The sequence below is a fragment of the Alligator mississippiensis genome, chromosome 13 (genome assembly GCF_030867095.1).
Source record: "Alligator mississippiensis isolate rAllMis1 chromosome 13, rAllMis1, whole genome shotgun sequence".
Classification (NCBI taxonomy): Eukaryota; Metazoa; Chordata; order Crocodylia; family Alligatoridae; genus Alligator; species Alligator mississippiensis.
This window is the reverse complement of record NC_081836.1, coordinates 21,167,312-21,183,490: the sequence shown is the minus strand read 5'-3', so window position 1 is coordinate 21,183,490 and position 16,179 is coordinate 21,167,312. Positions and strand designations below refer to the sequence as shown.

The 16,179-nt window shown below is 46.4% G+C and overlaps 1 protein-coding gene across 4 annotated transcripts in view; it reads right to left on the bottom strand.

The window, feature by feature from the left end:
- Positions 1–306: 306 nt before the first annotated feature.
- GTF3C1 (general transcription factor IIIC subunit 1) overlaps positions 307–16,179 on the bottom strand; it is a 163,786-nt gene continuing 147,913 nt past the window's right edge. For 2 of the 4 annotated variants that reach the window (XM_019482373.2, XM_019482374.2), the window contains exons 36-38: positions 11,347–11,463; positions 9,306–9,498; positions 307–656 (exon numbers count right to left, since the gene is read on the bottom strand). In XM_019482373.2, coding sequence (XP_019337918.1) covers positions 435–656; positions 9,306–9,498; positions 11,347–11,463 — 532 coding nt within the window. In that variant the 3' untranslated portion in view covers positions 307–434. Of the gene's footprint in view, positions 657–9,305; positions 9,499–11,346; positions 11,464–16,179 lie in introns of those variants that run through there. The other 2 variants (XM_006270521.4, XM_014605759.3) reach the window with 2 other exon arrangements.

Below are 16,179 nucleotides of genomic sequence, written 5' to 3'. Positions count from 1 at the left end.
CAAAGATCTACCAGTGGACCGAGATCCACTGGTTGGTGACCACTGAAGTAGAGTCTAACAGCATGGCAGCAGCAACAGAGTAGTGAGGAGAGGCAATGTCTCTGATTGCATAAAATACTACTTGAGACATTAAATCCATTAGATGTGTATACTTGTAGACTCCTACGTGTAGAAGTCTAAATCCAGTGTCTCACCCTAGGCTCACGTAGTTTTTCTCCTCAGAGTGCTGTTAGAAGACTAAGATACATGTACCACAATCACAATCTCTGCATTATCCCTGGCCTAAAGTGATTCCAAAGAAGAAAGTACAAGAAAAAGTTTATTTAACAAGCCATGATAACAAATATGACAGGCAGAGCATAAATCCTGGGATACATTTGAAGTTCCATCTATATTAGTTTTCAACAGTGTGAGCTAGAGAAGTTATCTTTCGTTTATAGATGGAGCATCTGTACCCATCTATTCCAGTTGACTTCATCTGGAAACACTTTACCAAGTCTGAGAGTACAGTCTATGGTAGGCTCATAAAATATTATTGCGGTCTCACTCAGCTTGGGATTGGATAGTTCTTCTCCTGGAGCTGGGTAAGAAAAGAGAGATACTGCTGATGGCTTTTTCACAAAGAATCTCCTGATGCATCCAAGAACTTCCAGGCCCTGTTGAAAAGTTGACATATTTTAGCTGGATGAAAAAGTTACACACACACACACACACACACACACACACACACAAAATTCTGAAGCCCAGTAAAGTTACCCTTCACAGAACATTTTTACAGATCAAGAATTAACCTAATAAAAAGTAGGGGTGTATCAATAAAGATTTTCTTGGCTGATACTGATAGCTGATTATTAGCTGGGCAGATTGAAACCCCTCACAGTGCAAGAGGGAGTGGGGCAGGGGTGAATGAAGCCCCGGCTAGGCTGGGTCACGAGGTCCCACCACTGCATGCATCGTGGGGGACCCAAGGTGGGGAGGCACATACCCCTCTGATCTGTGCACAGGGCGAGGGCGGGCTGCTGCTGTAGGCTGGGTTCTGCTGTGCTTCTGCACCTCACTGCCACTGCTTCAAGAGCAGCGTGACACCATGTGGGTCCTGCCACTGGGCAGGCAGCAGCCTGGTGGCAGGCCGCCCAGCAGCAGGATTCACATGGCATCGTACCGCTCTCAAAGCAGTGGCAGTGAGGCGTAGAGGCAGAGTAGAGCCCAGCCTGCAGCGGCAGCCCACCCTCACCCGGCATACAGATTGGGGTAGCATGTGCCCCTTGCCTTGGCTCCCCCCGCAGTGCATACAGTGGCGGGAACCCCTCCCTGCTCCCAACCATAGATGCACCACCAAGCTCCAATTGTCCCAAGACCCAGCCCGTCCAGGGCCCCATTAACACCTGCCCCACTCCCTCCTGCACTGTGGTGGTCTTGATCTGGCCCCTGCCCAGCCCCTTCCCTCTCCCTTGCCCCATCCCTTCCCCCCACATACACTTACCTGCTGGATGTGTGTCTGCATCTGCATGCACATGTGTCTGTGTGCGTTTCTGTGTCTGCATCTGTGTGTGTGTGCGTGCATCTGCCCCTCACTCCCAAGCCACAGCCCCCCCAGCCCTGCTGCTGCCACTCAGTCCTGACCCACAGTACCCCACATCCTGCCAGGGTATGCAGGAAACATCCCTCCTCCCAGACTCCAAACCCCCCACCCCCCCCCAGCTTCACAAATCTTCTCCCACACCCACCCAAACACACAAAATACCTGCATAATTTTTCATAACTGAGTTTTTCCGTGAATAATTTTGAGTTTTTAGCTGTGCGTTTAAAATCACAATTAATCGCAACTGATTTTTTTTTTTTTTTAATTGCACGACTAATCACAATCAAATTCTTTAATTGTTCAACAGCCCTACTAATTTACAAACTTTTAAAGTCTTGGCACAAACCATTATTAATGACCCATAATGAATGCCCACTCAAAATCACTAACTATGCATCATGCAGTAGTCTGTGTTACTATACGTAGGTATCAGTTTTTGATGTAAAGATGCATGCTTCAGTTTGTTTTATAAACTCTGTACAGTGGCATGGTGTGTGTTCTGCACATGAGGTGGTACAATGGCTGCAGATATAAGGAGATGTTTTAAACTCAGACAGTTAACTTGTGCAAACACAAACACAGATGAAGAGGAAATTTAGCCGACGTTGATTTTACAACGTTGTTTGGAAAATAAGGAAGCGATCAGTGTGGAAAATTGCTCATCAACACGAGACAGAAAAAAACGTAGACAAAATGCACATTGCTGATAAGAATATAAATGTCTTTGTTGCTGCTAGTGTTTCAATGAATCTGAAGTTAGGGGACCGACCAAGTGGGCCTGTACAGGTGAAATTTAGTAATTATCCCAAAACTTCTTTTGGCAAACAAAATCAATCATTCTCGTCATTGGTGTTTGATTCCCTTTACTGAATACAGAGTGCTGGCCAATGCTGTATTTTGCTATCCCTGCAGATTTTTTTAATACAGTTCTTCTGAATGCAGGCAGTCCTCAGACTCATGACACAATTGGTTCCTGAAAATTTTCTCATAAGAAACGTTATAAGCGGGGGATTGGTTCCTGAACCAAGGCCTGATACTCTATTTTCACCAAAAATACCCCAGAATTTTGTACTCGATCAATTATAGATGCGTAATATAGCTACATTAATGTATTTATATTCTAAATAGCAATCATATCGATTTGGAAGGACTTCTTTGAGGTGACTTTGCTGGACTTTTTGAAAGGCTCTTTGCTGGAGTCTTCTCAGGAGTCTTGGCTGCAGGTTTTTCTGGAGTCTTGTCTGCTTTCTTAAAGAAAGTGTCCAAGGAAGTTTGGACAGATGTTCTCCAGGAACATGAGCAACGCAGTGAACTTGTTCGCTGGCGCAGCATTGCATCAGATCAAGCGTTGCAAAGTCAAAACTGACGTCATAAAGTTGAAACAGGGTGTCAATTTATAAACGTTGTAAGTGTGAAACATTGTAGCTCGAAACGTTGTAAGTTGAGGACTGCCTGTACAAAGATAACAGTTTTACAGAAAAGGGGTTGCGAGACTGGAAAAAGATAAATGAAAAGCTGAACAGTCATTCTAATTGTAAGGTTCACTTGGAATGTGTGAGTAAATGGAAAAATTACCAGGCAGTAAGTAAATCGAGCTCAGTTGTGTGTCACCTGTCAAACTCCCATAAGATGACTGTTCAGAGAATATGCTTGAAAAATTACTGACTTGCCACTCTATCTTTCATGCCAGGGACTGGCCCTTAGGAGGCATAATGAAAATGAAAAGTCAAGAAAATTCCCTCTGTTTTCTCAGTTATGCTCCCTTTTTGCAAAATACGAGGAGCAATTTCAGAGGAAACTGCATGGTACATTTAGCATGACAGGCCGTGAAATTCAAAACGAGCTCCTGTACATTGCAACTGACCTGATAAAGAAACAAATAACTGAGGACATGCAGAATGCAGGATTTTATTGCCTGACTGCTGATGAAAGGTGGTCTTTTAAACAAGAGCAACTTTTGATCTGTGTGTGTTACGTGGATACTGACTTAAATTTGTATGAGCAATTTCTCTTATTTAAAGTCTGTTCACAGTTTAGAAATGCAGAGGGGATCTACAATGGTCTCAAAGAAGATAAAGAGGAAGCTGGACTAAGTGCTGTTCCAATAGTGGGTCAAGCATAGGATGGAGTGAATGTTACGGAGTCATGTTATGGAGCATAACTCAACACAAATGGGGTCCAGCGAAAAATCATTAACGACCAGCCAACAGCTATCTACATCCATTGTATGGCACATAAACTCAATCTTGTTTTTGTGGATGCTTGTAAAGTAAACAAGGGTGATGAACTGTTAGGCCCCGCACAGAGTAAGGCTGAATGGGGAGTAGGCCTGAAGGACAGTCCCAGGGGCATGCTGAGTAGGACCAAACTGAGAGTAAGCCTGAAGGCCAGCACAAGGGCCAGCCCCATGAGTAGGTAGTTGTAAGTATGATAAGGAGACCCCAGGGTGGAGCATAGTGTAGCGTTGCCCAGTGAGGGGCAAATGCAGCCCAGCATTGGTCTAAAGCCACACCATGTAGAGTAGGGGAACTTACAGGAACCAATGTTGCTGCCTGGTGGTACCAGTGAGAGAGTAGCTAAGCCCAAAAGCCCACAAGGGGTTGCTCAAGAACAGCTGGGGCAGCGGAGTATGGCCTGGGATGGGCAGAGTGCAAGAGGCCCCTGTGAGAAGGGGGTGGACTGCAAGAGGCCCCCTGTTAGAGGGGCAGGGACGGAGTGAGTGTGAGAGTGAATGGAGCCCAGTTATGGACTGAATTTGTCCCCGGCCTCAGACCAGGGGAAGTAATTATAATCGGGATGCCATCAGTGAGGCATGGGCCATGATGTAAGGGAGGTTCAGAGCCATGGATAGCGCCCTCCTGGCATCGGGGCAAGGAATGGGCACCCTCCCACTTAAGAAATCAAGTCCACAATCAAGTTGTGGCCGGAAAGTCAGAGCAGACTGCCCTAGGCAAGTGGGTGGGCCACTTTGGGATTTGGTCACAAAGATGCCCCCGTCACACTGAGTAATAAAATCCATAGAGTTGACAAGTCTTAAGTGATACACACTGGGCGTGCAGGTGGAGAAATGTCAAAAAATGCAAGTCTAATTTAAAGGTTATTATCCAATGCCTAACTGATCTCTCTCAGCATGGAAATAACTGGAATTTTGTTGAGGCAAATGGATTGCTGTACCAAGTGCAAAAAACAGATTTTGTCATCTGTCTTGTTGTTTTTGAGTCATTATTGCATGTCGCTCAAAAGGCACTGCAGTCTGAAAAGGCCACACCCTCCATAGCAGCAAGAGTAGTTACTAGCACTGCCGCAACTTTGGAAAATATGAAAAATGAACAAGCCTGGAACAGCATCTGGGGTGATGTCCTGTAATATGGGGAAAATGTAGGAATAATGATTGAGGACAGAGATGAACTTGCTCAGCCTCCTAGGAAGACTTTAAAACTGAGCAACTTTCTTGTGGACTCAAGCTGTGGTGCAAGAGAGCATCTTCCCTTGGAACCACAAAATAATAAGCAAAAGTGGTATGTTCAGCTTTTTTTTTTCCCAGTCGTCAGTGCTCTAACAGGGAAATTAAAAGGAATTCTGAGGAATCTTTAACACTTGCTAGAAGTCTGAATGGCATTCTAGCCTGTGAACCTCAAGCAGTTGGTAAGATACTGGAAATATATGGGAAAATTGTGAGAGTCAATTCAAGTTTAGTTAAATTGGAAATGCGGATCACAGGCATTGATACTGAATCCTCCAGATGGGTTGTAGGGCTAGAAAATTTAAGATCCATGGTGACAGCTCTAGATTACCCCAATTTTTTCAAGCTTCTTCAATTAGCTCTTATACTACCTGTTGGCTCTGTGAAATCAGAAGCATCATTTTCTGCAATGCGTTGGATTAAAACCTACTTAAGAACAATGAGCCAGAAATATTTTTCTGCATTATCCATTCTAAACACTGAGTTGGATATTATAAGAAACCTCAACCCTGCAGAGATTGTGAGACTGTACTCAACCCAGGCAAACAGAAAAGTTATGATGAAATAGCAATAGGAAGAGTTTGGTTGAGCTTGCTTGATAGCATCCGTTCTTAATAGGTGTCGCTTTATAGGCTAATTCTAGTTGTGGACTGAGTTTGGATTTCCCAATAAAAGGAAAGAGCCAGAGACTGCAGGGAGAGGGGCTTGGGCTGCGGGTGATATGCGAAGCATCAGCCTTTTGCTGTTTACTGTGTTGCCATAAGCTGTTAATAAAATCTGAGTGAAAATGCCATTTAATACAAAAGGCAGACAAGGTTCTTAGGGTTAATCTGGTATCTTTTTAGACCAACTCAAATAGTTGGAAAAATTCTTCTTAGCAAGCCTTTGGGTTTAAATACCCTTTGTCAGGCTGAGGAAGCATATGCAGTTGGTGTGTGCTCTTCCTGGATGGAATGAATAGTAAAGAAGCCAGAGGCTGGTATGCATGCAAGAAAGCCAGTCAGTGAAAATGTAAATTGAGAAGTCAGTGGTTGAGAAAAAGGCTGGCAGGTGCGGGGAATGAATGTAGCTGGTACCTGGGGAGTCAGATGTTAGGCAGGTTGTGTCATAAATCCAATGTCTATATTTAGTCCATGATTGCTTGTATCCAGGAGCTTGATGAAGTACATAGGCTCGTCCGTAAAAAGAGTTTTGTAAATTCCCCTTAAGGATTAGAACTGAGAGATTGGAGAGAAAGTGGTTTTTGTGTGAGGAATGTGCCTCCACAGGTAGTTGGGTATTCTGGTCTTTGAGCACCCACCAGAAATCTATCATTCTGGTGCACAGTTGTTGTTTGGTCTTGCCTATGTATTTTCCATCAGGGCGTTTGGTGCATTGGATGAGACATATCACGTTTCTGGATGTGCAGCTGTAAGATCCAGGAATGCTTTTGGCTCTGTTGTGAGGTGTAGTAATTGTGTGTGTGTGGGGGTGGAGATATGTTGGCAGGTTTTACATGTCTTGTCATGGCATGGTCTGAATCCGTTTGGTGCGTTTTGGGCCGTAGGAAGTTTGCTTCTAGTGATGAGGTTAGCAAGGTTCGATGCTTGTTTGAAGGGTAGGATGGATGGTTCTGGGAAGATCTCTTTAAGAATTGGGTCTTCTTCTAGTATGGGTTATAACTGTATGAGGATTTTCCATGTAGGTTCGAGGGCGGGGTGATATGTCATAACCAGTGGTGTGTGATTCATGGGGGTTTTTCTTCTGTACTCTAGCAATTCTTCACGTGGTATCTAGGTGGCTTTTTCAAACATGCTCTTTCAAATGTGATCTCTCTCTTTGGAGGAGTGCCCTTGTTGAGTGAAAGCCTTTTGGAGATTTGTGAGGTGGCAATCCTGGGTGTTCTCAGTGCAAATCAGGTGATATCTGAGGGCTTGGCTGTATATTACAGCTTGATCTACACACATTTAATACAAAATGGGCTCATTCTCATTTTTACAAGCCTGCTACAGTATAGTTAATACTATGATAAATGCATTGTGTAAGTATATTTAAGTAGACACATATAATTTGGATCAGCAAAAGCATCACAGTAGAAGTATCTTTTAAATTTAAGTTTTACTCAGCCCCACCAACTAGTATTTTCTACCTCTGCCTATGCTCCTCACTCTGTCCAGGGTAGGGCCATGGAGCTTTTCCAGGCTAGGAGAAACCAGGCCACTCCTCCCCCACAGCTGGACCCCAGGTCCCGGAAGCTGGACTTCAGCGGGGGGAGGGGGTGGTGGTAGGGCCCCTTCCCTTCCTGGTGCTGCCGCTGCCAGGGGTAGGGCAAGCCCGTGCCCTGTGGGGGAGGCTGAATGGATCTGACCCCAGCCCTGGGAAGGGCAGGACTTGGCTGGACTGAGGGTAGGGTGACACATGCCCGCCTCTCTGCCCAGTCCTGGGTCCCATGTACTGCCTTGGCTGGGCAGCGCCCCTCGACCCTGCCCCACTCCTTTCCCCACCATGGGGGCCTCGATCTATCCCCAAATGGCCCCTCCCACACACAGATCTACCTGCAGAGAGCTGCTCTCAATGCTACCTGGCTGTATTCCTGGCCAAGTGTGTGCGCAGATGCGCACATGCATGTGGCACCCCCTGCATCCCACTCCCAGCAGTCCCAAGCAGCCCTTTGCTGCCTGCCTGCAAGGGGAAACATGCAGTTTTGCAATCCCTGCAGCACACTGTGAATCCAGGACAAATGCTGTCCCAGAGTCATGCAGCCCAGGAGTGGGACTTGTCCCAGTTAGGGACAGGTGGTCACCCTAGATGAGGTGTGCAGCAGGATCCTCCCCTGGCCCAACAGGGAGGAGTGGATTCCTTGGCCCCTGCCAGGCTCTGCCCTCAGGTCATGGACCCCTGGGCATTGTGGGCTGAAATCATGCAGGCTGAGCTGGGCCAGGGCCGGAGACTTCCTTGCCCCAGTCACATCTCTGCGGCAGAGCATGTGCCCCAGACCCAGCCCTCAGTCTACATTATGCCAGTGCCTGGGACACTGCGCCAACTGCTCTGCTCCAGCCCAGTCTGGACTGCCAGTGAGGGGTTGGGGGTAGGGGTGGAAAATAGCTCAGGCCCCTGTATCCGGATCGGGCCCTCCACACTAAAGGTCACCCTGGCTTGTGAGAGGGAACCCAGGTGTCCAGGACCCTAGCCAGAAGGCATAATTATCAGTAAACATTATAGTCTACAATGGCCAAAAACAGCTGATAATAGATTTTCCTTTTATCGGTGCCAATCCAATAGGCACCCAATATACGTTGGTGCACCTCTAATAAAAAGACTGTTTGTCCTTTATGAGAAACTGGCACTGGTATAGTTTACAGCCATCATTCCCAAACTGATTTGTGGACTGCACTTCCCACACCCCATGTACAGTCAATTAACAGTCGAAAGGCATAAATAATACAGGTGAAATTTCATACCCATAGGAGCTTTAAGAACAGGATTCCAGTTCAACAGGAATTTAGGTCTCACTTTACAAGGAAATCCTAGTTGCAATCACTACCACAGGAATTCAAGAGAACAGGTACTGCCAGCTGGCATTCCCCACCCTGAGCTAAGATCAGTTTGCTTTAGGGGCAGGAAGGAGTTTCTCCTTGGTAAAAGGAGTTTGTGGTCCCTTCAGAGTTGATCTCCCTCCTGTGACTTCAAACAAGATAACCTATTACAACAGCTTGAGACCCCCTCTGTATCACTTGGGTGGAACACAGAGAGATAGTTAGCCATGTTAGTCTGAAGTCAGGCAGAAGGCTTTTGGTAGAACAATTACACTAAGCCAGGGGTGTCAAACTCCTCCAACCCTGTGCACTAGACGAGTAGCATGGGATCAGTCTCAGGGCTACATTAGACACACAAACCACCCCCATATTCCAGATCCAGCGAGTGCCCAGGAGAAGCCATTGTGTCCGGTAAGGTCCTGCTCTGGCTGCTTTGGGGATGTACCACACGTAGTGGTAGCTCCACTGTTTCGAGGCTGTGCTGCACAGGCACAGAGGGGCCACTGCATGCAGCACAGCCCTGAAACTGCAAAGTAGCTGCTGCTTAGCTCATGGTGTGCAGCGTATGGAGCCATGTGGCACGTCCCACATGCTACCTGTAGGTTACCCTGAGACCCAGAGGCAGCACCAGAGGCTGGATGATATGGCTCAATGGCCAGATCCAGCCTGTGGGCCTTATCTTTGACACCCCTGCACTAAGCTGAAGGCTAAAATAAGGTAATGATAAGCATCTGATGACAGTTACCTGCAATATCTCTAAGACAGCAACAGGCTGCAGTACCCCTTTATAATGCTGTATTAGGCTGTTTTCCATTATGCCAGGCTTTGTCATGACATGGTACAGCACAGCTTCCATCATTCCCTTGCACACTGGTTTATTCAGGTTCCCATCCACAATCCGCCATGGCCTCCCAATGAAGCAGACATTCTCACATGCCCTGCAAAGAGAATGTAATTTTAGCTCAGTCAGGTGAAAAATGCAAATTGCTGACTATATTCTCTTTCACTTCTCTGTGCTAGCAAAGAACTGAAAGAAGTAAATGAATGTAATTCAGGAGTTTATCATGGGTGGTATATAAATATCCTGATAATGGAGTTTGCTGGAAAGTGGCTGCATTCACATGAGACGCTGACTGTACAGTCATTACTGTGCAGTCATTTAGTACTTGTATAAATGGATGAACAGCTTTTTTGTCTCTGACTACTGTGCAGTCAGTGTTTCATGTAGATGTGGCCAGTTACAATGTTTTCTATCCAACAGTGGGCTAAGCTACACTGAGTTTTTTGTAATCATTTGATACCAGAGCTAGATAGAATAAACACAGCTGCACGGGATGTAATTAAATAGACTAGTAACCTTGCTGGATGTCTTTCACTACAGTGCAAGTTTAGAAAATGAGGTCTGGAAGAGGCCCTATTCCTATACTAGTAAATTTCCTATCAAGAATGACGCGGGGGCCCGGCAGGGACGGAGCCCTGCGTCTGGCCCTGCGCCCTCCTCCCCTCTGCTCCTTGTCTGGCCCCGCTCCACCCTGCCACTACTCTGGGTCCAGCCCTGCTCCACCCCCACCCCCCGTCACTCCTTGTCCGGCCCTTCTCTACCCCCCACCCCACTCCTGCTGCTTCGGGTCGGACCCCAGTCCCCCTCCTCCCCTGCAACTTTGGGTCTAACCCCAGTCCCCCCCTGCCCTGTCTGATCCTGCTCCCTCCCCTCCCCTGCCCCCTGCCACTTTGGGTCCATCTGGCTCACATCCAGCTGCCTCCCTGCTCCCCTCCCTCCCTACCTGCTGCCTCCCCCTCCCTGCCAGCTGTTCTGCAGGGCATCAGAGCTGGGCAGGGGAGGGGGTACAGCCACTGTGATACTCCCTTTGCCCTCAAGCAGGGAGATGGGGGGAAGCCCCACTGCTTGGAAGGCCGGGGCATGTTCCCTGCTGCAAAACTTTCTTGGCAGCAGTGCAAACTTGGGCCCGTGCAGCCCAGGCTGCTCGGACAATTGCTACTCGCCCTCTTGGAGCAGTTGGCCAGAAGCATTACGGATAGACAGGCAGACAGGCACACAGACAAACAGACTAAGCTTTTTATTATATTAGAATTATGATTTCTGCATGGGTGCACAGAAACAACAGCTTATTATCAGTTGTCTGTTTCTAGGTGGGGAAGGCAGATAGCACCACTGACAGGGCTTTCTACTACAGTAAAAGCTCCGTTAACCGGCACCTTACAAGCCAGCATGTTCTATTAACCGGTATGCCGACTTGCAAGGTAAAGTGAAACTGGAAGTGCCCACCGTGGCACTTTCAGTTTCTCAGAGCCCCCAAGGCCTGGGGCAAAGCAGCTTGCACTGCTAAGCCCCCATGGCCCGGGGCACAGCAGGCTGTGTGGGGCCCGCCTCCCTGTCCCTTGGGGCCTGCGGGAGGGTTGGCAATGCCGTGGGAGGGGCAGCGACACCCTAGATGTGGTGGGAGAGGCGGCAGCCCAAACAGGCAAAGACGCCTGTTCAGACTGCTCAGTTAACTGGCATATTTTGTTATCTGGCACCCCCCCCTCCCCCATTCCCCATGGGTGCCGGATAACAAAGCTTTTATTGTACATGCTGCACTTGTTCTCCATAGGCCAGGGATGGAAGAAGGTTGAGACAGCTCTGTGTTATCTACAAGTTTTGAATTTCCTTTATCCATTAGCCAAATTTGGCATGGATGTGGTACAGAAACTGCTCATCAGTGGCAGATCAAATCACAAATCATATCCCTGCACCCCGAAGCTGAGAGGCTTGAGACTACTATGACCAAAAGGAGGTGATAAGGGGTGGTAGTTGATGATTCCCTTCTGCAGAACCTGGAGTCCTCCATCTGCCATCCTCACTGGTTGGCTCAGAAGGTCTGCTGCCTGCTAGGATCCTGTATCTGAAAGATCATAGAGAAATTGCTGAGGTTCATCCAGCCCTCTGATGACAACCCATAACGGTCATTCATCTGGACACTAATAATACTGCCAAAGGTGACCCTGAGCAGATCAAAAGTGACTATGGGGTTCTTGATACAAGGGTGAAAGGATCAAGGGTCAAGGCAGGAGCATCCACATCAAGAAGATCAACATATGGCTATGTAGATGGTGCTGTCAGTGCAGCTTTGGCTTCTTTGACCATAGGGTATGTTCAAGAAAGAAACACTGTTGGGAAGAGATGGGGGCTATTTGATAGAGGGAAGTCTTCACTTACATGCACACAACAAAAGTCCAGAGGTAAGTAAAGAGCCAGAGGACCTTGATAAAACCAAGTAAGAGGAAACAATAAAGGAAGCCTTAATGTTCTCAGAGAGAAATCTGAGCAATCAGTTACTTGCTTCAAATGTCTGTATACTAAATTAAGAATCATGGGGAATAAATATGAAGAATTGCAAGTCCTAATACAATTAGGGAATTACAGGGCAATTGGGATAACAGACTTGATGGGACTGTCAGGGATAACATTTTGGTATAAATGGTAGAGAGGTCAACTTTTTTGGAGGGTAGGGAGCTCTTCTCAATTTGTTACTCATGAACAGGGAGGAATTGGTTGGGCATACGAAGGTAGAAGGCAACACACGTGGCAGTTTGGCCTGTGCGAAGCAACTAGTATTCGCTTTCGATTTGGCCAATTTGGGGGACAGTGATTCGATTCAGTGATTCAAATCACTGTCCCAAATCGTTTCGGCCGAATCTGATTCAGAGATTCGGCTGTTGCTCCAAATCACACAGGCCCCATCCCCCGCCTGCCCCCAATGGCTGCCCCACCTCCCGCTCTTTGAGAAAGAAAAAAAAAAGCCCCCACTCACCAGCTGCTGCTGGGTAGGGGGGCAACCCCCACTGCCCCATGCAGGGCCTTGCCATGAGCCCCCCGACCCCTGCCTGCTCCCCCAGCCCCCCCCACCTTCCCCAGCTCTTGGCCCTTTAAAAAAAACAAAAACAAAGACCAAGAAACTCCAGGCTCACTTGCTCCTGCCCGGTGGGGGGTGATCCCTGATGTCCCCCACTGCATGGGGGGGCTCTGCATGAGTGCCCTGAAGACCCAAGACCGCTGCAGGAGCTGGTGAATGCAGGTTTTTGATGTTGTTTTTTTTCTTAAAGGGCCAGAGCTGGGGTGGGTGGGAGGGGGGGCTGCAAAGAGTGGGCAGGGGTTTGTGGGCTTCTGGCAGAGCCCCCCCCCTCCCCCCCCATGTGGCGTGGGAGGCAGCGGGGATCACCCCCTCACCAGGCAGCACCTGGTGAATGGGGGCTTTTTTTTTTTTTTTTTTTTTTTAAGCGCCAGGAGCGGGGGTGGGCAGGGCAGCCATGGAGGTGCTGGGACAGCTGGCAGGGGTCAGGGGACACTCAGGGGTGCTGGGGGAGCAGGCAGGGGTCCCCCCATGGTCCCCTCCCTGCTCCTTCAGCCTCCCCTCCCCTGCCCCCTACTTACCGACATGGAGTCTGGGGTCCACCTCCCTGCTGCAGCCAGCAAGGACTGCTCGAATTGCTGAAGCTCTCCAAATCTTTTCTGAATTGATCTGGAGCGCTTCAAATCGATTTGGACCTTTTAATTGGTCCCCCGATTCGATTCGGAGATTCAGCCACCAAATCGGGCCGAATCTCTTCCAAATAGAATCAGCATCCGAAGCTTCACACAGCCCTAGTGGCAGTGACCACAAAATGATGGAGTTCAAGATTCTAAGGAAATGAAGGAAGGTAGGCAGAAGAATAAAGACTAGAGAATTCAGAAAAGCGTATTTCAACAAATTCAGGGAACTGGCAGGCAGGAGCTCCTTAGAGGCAAGTCTGAGGGGAATAGGAGTCCAAGAGTACTGGTTGTACTTTAAAGATATTGTATTGCAGTTTCTATAATTGCTGTAATTACTTTATCTTGCTGTTTTTATAATGAATCTTGTTATGATTTATTTTTCATAATATTTTAATCAGTCATTATTATTCTGTATCAAATATTAAATAACCATGGAATTAACCATCTAGTTTAAATTCCCTATTGCTTAGCATATATATCTGACCTGTAGGTCTCATGATTTCAGAACTTAAATTTAGTGTAAGAAAAATGCTTATGTAAGGTCTGTGGTATATCTGGCATGTTTGAAAAGAGGTAATGAAAAAATGAATGATGTATGTAACAACGTGAAGGAAGACAAGTCTTCTTGCAGCAGGTGAAAATAGCCTTCTGTGATTTAACAGTTAAAGGTTGTAGTGATGTTGTCAGCAGTTAAGGATTACCAAATATTAAATCATGCCTTCACCCTGATGGCTGAAGACAAGCAATGACCCCCCCTTGAAGACTGCAGACCACAAGGCCAGCAGATCATGTCCTACCAATTCGAGCCTACCAATGGGGCAAGGAGGATGACCTTTGCATCTAACTCAGCAGAATCAATAGGTTTGTATGGACAGCTATCATTATAAAGAATGAACACAAAGAAAAGGCTTTGGGTCTGTCCACCTCCAAGAAGGAATTTTGGGTGCTTCCAACAAGTCCTGACTCCATTCTTTGTGATTGGTCTGGCTAGCCACCAGACTGACTTCAGCAACTTTAGAACTTGGTAACACCTTAGCCTCTAACTATCAGCAGGACTGTTTAACTATCTGTTTATGTGCTTGTTTCTTTTGTATGAATGAATGAGTATGTATGGGAATAAGTGAAACAGAGAACCTTACTGTTTTTTATTCTTTTTATATTGTATGTTTTATGTTCCAATAAATGCGGCATTCTGCCTTATCCCCTGATAAGATTCCTGCTTCTTTTTAATTCACACTGTACGTCCTGTGTGGACAACAAAGAGATCTTACTGAGGGCACAGAAACAAACTTTCCTGACGCAAAGAAGAATAATACAACAAGAGGCCAGTCTAGAAAAATAGTGTACTCAAGCGAGTTGAACTTCAAAAAGGAGTCTTACAAAAAGTTGAAATTTGGCCATATTATTAGGGAAGAGTATAAGAGTAACTCAAGAGCAAGCAGGGAGAAAAATCAGGAGATACAACTAGCAACGAATGTAAAAGGCAATAAAAAAAAAGAAGATTCTATAAGTATGTCAGGCTAAGGAAAGTGTAGGTCCCTTACAAATACAGAAAAATCTATTAATTATTACTACTAATTTACTCTACTAAAATAGAAAGCTTAATACTTCTTAGAATTGCATGAGACCTTTTCATGGCTGCAAACTAGTGGCAGCTCATAGACCAATAGATCTAGGTTACTCTCTTCCTCTGTGACCTCTAGCAGGGGACCCCATTTTATAGCAAAATTTCTGGGTATTAGCCTTTAAGAGCATTTCACATCATACTTCTCAACTTTGCAGAAGGCAATATAATTACGGATGATTCAGAGAAGGCTGAAGTATTCAATGCCTTTTTTACTTCATCTTTCACAAGTAAGTCAGCAGCAACGATAGGAGGGAAGATGAACAGGCTAGAGCAGCAGAAGAACAGCTTAGGGATTACTTAGAGCAGCTGCATGCTTTCAAGTTAGCAGGATCAGATGGGATGCACCCTAGAATACTGAAGGAACTGGGTGATGAAGTTTCAGAACCACTGTCTATCATCCTTGGGAACTCATGGAGATCTGGGTGATTGGAAAGAGGCAAATATCATGCCCTCCTTTAAGAAAGGGAAGGAGGAGGAACCAGGATTAGGAAGGAAGTAATTAAGGAGTTTATTTCTAAGCATCTAGAAGAGAACAAGATGATTAGGAACAGCCAATGTGGATTCATCAAAAAGAACTTGATTTCTTTCTATGCCAAAGACATGAGGGGGTGGGGTGGGCACAGTGGATGTGACACTAACTCCCATGGTATTCTTATCAATAAGCTAAATAAATATACAGTTGATGAAAGTACTGTAAAGTGGAGACAACTGCTCAACAAAGTAATCCATTGCTCGATGTCTAGTTGGGAAGAGGTATTCAAGCAGAGTTCCTAGGGCAGCATTTCTCAACCCGTGAGTCATGACCCATGGGTCACAAGAATATATGAAAGGGTCGCAAACAAACTTTAAGAATGGGTTTTCTTTTAAAAGGAGAAAAGTGTGGGAAATTGTGGCTTTTTTCTTGCAGACTGGCCACTGATGTTTACAAATGGGTCCTGGTACAAAAAAGAGGTTGAGAACCACTGCCTTAGGGGGTCTGTCCTGGGTCTGGTATTGTTTAGCATCTTCATTAACTATTTGAAAAGCGGGACTGAATGCACACTTGACAGATTTGCAGAAAACAAAAAAAATTGGTGGAGCTGCAGATACTTTGGAGGGTAGGGCTAGGATTCAGAATGACCTAGATGAACTGGAGGAAAGGTCTGAAATCAAGTCAGATTACATTCAACAGGAACAACTGCAAAGTCCTACACTTGAGGTGGAACAATTGCATGGACAAATACAGACTGGGGAAAGGACTGGATAGGCTGCAGTACTGCAGAAAAGGACTTAAGAGTCATAGTGGACCTTAAATTGAGTATGAGCCAACAGCCAAAAAGGCTTGTAGCATACGGTGCTGAATTAATAAGAGCATCATTTGCAAATCAAGAGATGTGATGCTTCTCTTTATTTGGCACTGGCGAGGCCTCACTTGGAGTACCATGTCCAGTTTTGGGCCTGCACTTCAAGAAAAATGTTGAC